This window comes from Gracilinanus agilis, chromosome 4 (assembly GCF_016433145.1).
Source record: "Gracilinanus agilis isolate LMUSP501 chromosome 4, AgileGrace, whole genome shotgun sequence".
NCBI classification, from domain to species: domain Eukaryota; kingdom Metazoa; phylum Chordata; class Mammalia; order Didelphimorphia; family Didelphidae; genus Gracilinanus; species Gracilinanus agilis.
This window is the reverse complement of record NC_058133.1, coordinates 21,461,139-21,463,759: the sequence shown is the minus strand read 5'-3', so window position 1 is coordinate 21,463,759 and position 2,621 is coordinate 21,461,139. Positions and strand designations below refer to the sequence as shown.

The 2,621-nt window shown below is 43.1% G+C and overlaps 1 protein-coding gene across 1 annotated transcript in view; it reads right to left on the bottom strand.

The window, feature by feature from the left end:
• The window catches only part of DAB1 (DAB adaptor protein 1), a 136,502-nt gene extending 135,207 nt beyond the window's left edge, over positions 1 to 1,295 (bottom strand). The window contains exon 1 of the mRNA XM_044674782.1: positions 1,232 to 1,295. Within this exon, the coding sequence (XP_044530717.1) occupies positions 1,232 to 1,295 (64 nt within the window). The remainder of the gene's footprint in view (positions 1 to 1,231) is intronic.
• Positions 1,296 to 2,621: the final 1,326 nt, after the last annotated feature.

Here is a 2,621-nt window from a genome sequence, read left to right as displayed (position 1 = left end):
CCTTCCTTCTTTCTTTCTTTCTTTCTTTCTTTCTTTCTTTCTTTCTTTCTTTCTTTCTTTCTTTCTTTCTTTCTTTCTTTCTTTCTTTTTTCTTCCTCCCTCCCTCCCTACCTTCCTTCCTTTCTTCCTTCCTTCAAGTAGGTGTTTAATTTATGCTTGATGAATGAAAGAATAAATAGCACTAATTCCTTTGAGCAGAGATAGGGGCTGCCTCACTGTGAGTGCTCCTCAAGAATCTGCTGATCTGAGATCACTAAATAATGATCCTTTGCCTTCAGAAGCTTATAGGCACATTGATTGGGAAATGTGACACACGTTTTAGTTCAAGGAAAAATATTGATGTGGAAAATGACCCTACTAGTTTTTAGGTAAAATCTGACACCATTTTGTAGATGGGCTGTAGCACTTAGGACTTCTTTACGTCCTGAGCTTGACCACAGTGACCAGTCAGTGCCTGGCAGGGAGGAGAGAGGGCAGAGAGGACAAGTCCAGGGTCTCAGAGCCTCCTTTTCGGATGCTCCACACCCTACTGAGATTACGCACTGGTTAGACCATTTACGCTTGTTAAATAATATTTTATGAGAGATGCACAGCACATGGATGATGACTCAGAAACTGTTAACTAATGGTAAAATGAAGCCTTGGGGAAATGCTGAGGCAGATGTTGGTACCTATGGCTGAAAGCTAAGGGAGGTCTATTCGATATGCTGGGGTCCTGTAAACAGCATCTGCCAGAAGAAGTGGGCACAATGGTGCCACCGCCTACACTCCCCAACCTTCTCTCCAAAGAGGGCTGGCAGGAAGAGAGCTGAGTCAGCATTGTCTGCCACCAATGAAAACCCAACTCCACGCAGCCCCTCTGACAGCGCTCAGCCCCACAGCTTCGATACATGGGCAGGATCTGTTTACCAAGAATTCGCCTTTCACTGACAGGAGTTTAAACACACACACACACACACACACACACACACACACACACACACACACACACCCCTCACCCGCCTCTGCCTGAATTTTCCTCCTGCCCCCTTTGCATGCATATTGCACGTGTTCAAGCCTCAGATCAGCTCTGCTGAACCTCAACAAATTCATCGCATTAAAAGCACTTTCTGCCTCACAATTTATGTCTCAGAAAGCCTAGAAATTGGGTAAACAGCTTCCACCTCCCAGACAACCTCCATAAATCCCAGATCCCCAAGCACCAGGCGTTTCAGCAGAAGCTAGACAACACCTGCCTCCCCGGGGATCCCAAGGGCCACTGGCCGACCCGAGCCGGAAGGGAGACACAGGCCCATCGTAGGGCGTGGATCAAGGCCCTGGATTAATAGAAAGATCTGAGGCCATCTGGATGGAAGCAGGGTGTCCAGTTTAGCCTGGGACCCAGGGCAGAGCTAATTCGTATGAATGGTACTTATGCAGAATATGATTCTGATTCTCATTAAACTTTCTACCTTTAAAAGGGTCATTTTTCATAAGGAGATCTGGAACAAGGTCTCCAGGATATTAGCAAAAGGATAAATAAAAGGCAGCTGAACCACAAGGACTATAATTCTAGTAGAGGGTTGGGGTGATGCCATTAGCCACAAGAGTTTGGCTTATGGAATGTGAGGGTCGTTGGAGATCTCGGAGGACATTGTGGCCAGAGAGGGCATCAGGGTAGAAATGGGGGAAGAGAATGGCTTGACCACAATCATAGAGCAGTAAGTCAGGGACAGAACTGGCATTTGAATTGTTCCAAGGGGCAGTTACGTGGCACAGTGGATAGATTGCTTGGCCTGGAGTCAGGAAGACTCATCTTTTGAGTTCAAATCAGGCCTCGGACCCTTACTAACTGAGTGACTATGGGCAAGTCACTTCACTCCTGTGTGCCTCAGTTTCCTCTTCGCTAGAAAAGAAATTTGCAAACCACTCTAGTATCTTCTCCAAGAAAACCCCAAATAGGCTATTCAAGAGTTCTATGTGACTGAAAATAACTGAACATTAAGAATAATTCCCAGTTCCAGACTCATTACTTTGAGGAAACAAAAAAGAGAGCGATAATAGCTTTGAGGTTCTCTTTTACAAACATGAAATTTGCAGATAGATATAACCGTGACAAAGTTCACTGCTACTAGGGTTGGGGAGAAAGCTTAAAACGTTACTGTGGAATCAGTTTTAACACATTTTTAGGGCCAAACTATCCAGCACTATATAAATCACAAAACTAATCCTATCCTTTGAGACCCCTCTCCCATTTTTAGGAATTCTGTCTGCGATTACATTGAGTTTGGATACATGAACATAGTTGTGATGGTGAGCTCCTGCATTTTTAAATTATTATTTTTTAAATCATCACCTCTCTTCGTATCACCAGGAATTAGCACAGTTCCTGGTACACAGTAGGTATCTAATAAATGCTTATTGTTGACTTGATTTTAATATATTCTAAGGCAGGGTTCTAAAAATGATACCCATTGATTTATTTTCATTTTTTCTTTTAAAATATGTTTTGATAACTGTGTTTCAGTGTAATTGGTTTGCTTTGTACTCTTCTGTATTTTATTTGATGCAGATATAAATGTTCGTCTGAAGAGCACATAGGTTTTATCAGCTTTTCAAAAAGGCCTGTCTGTGAAACACAA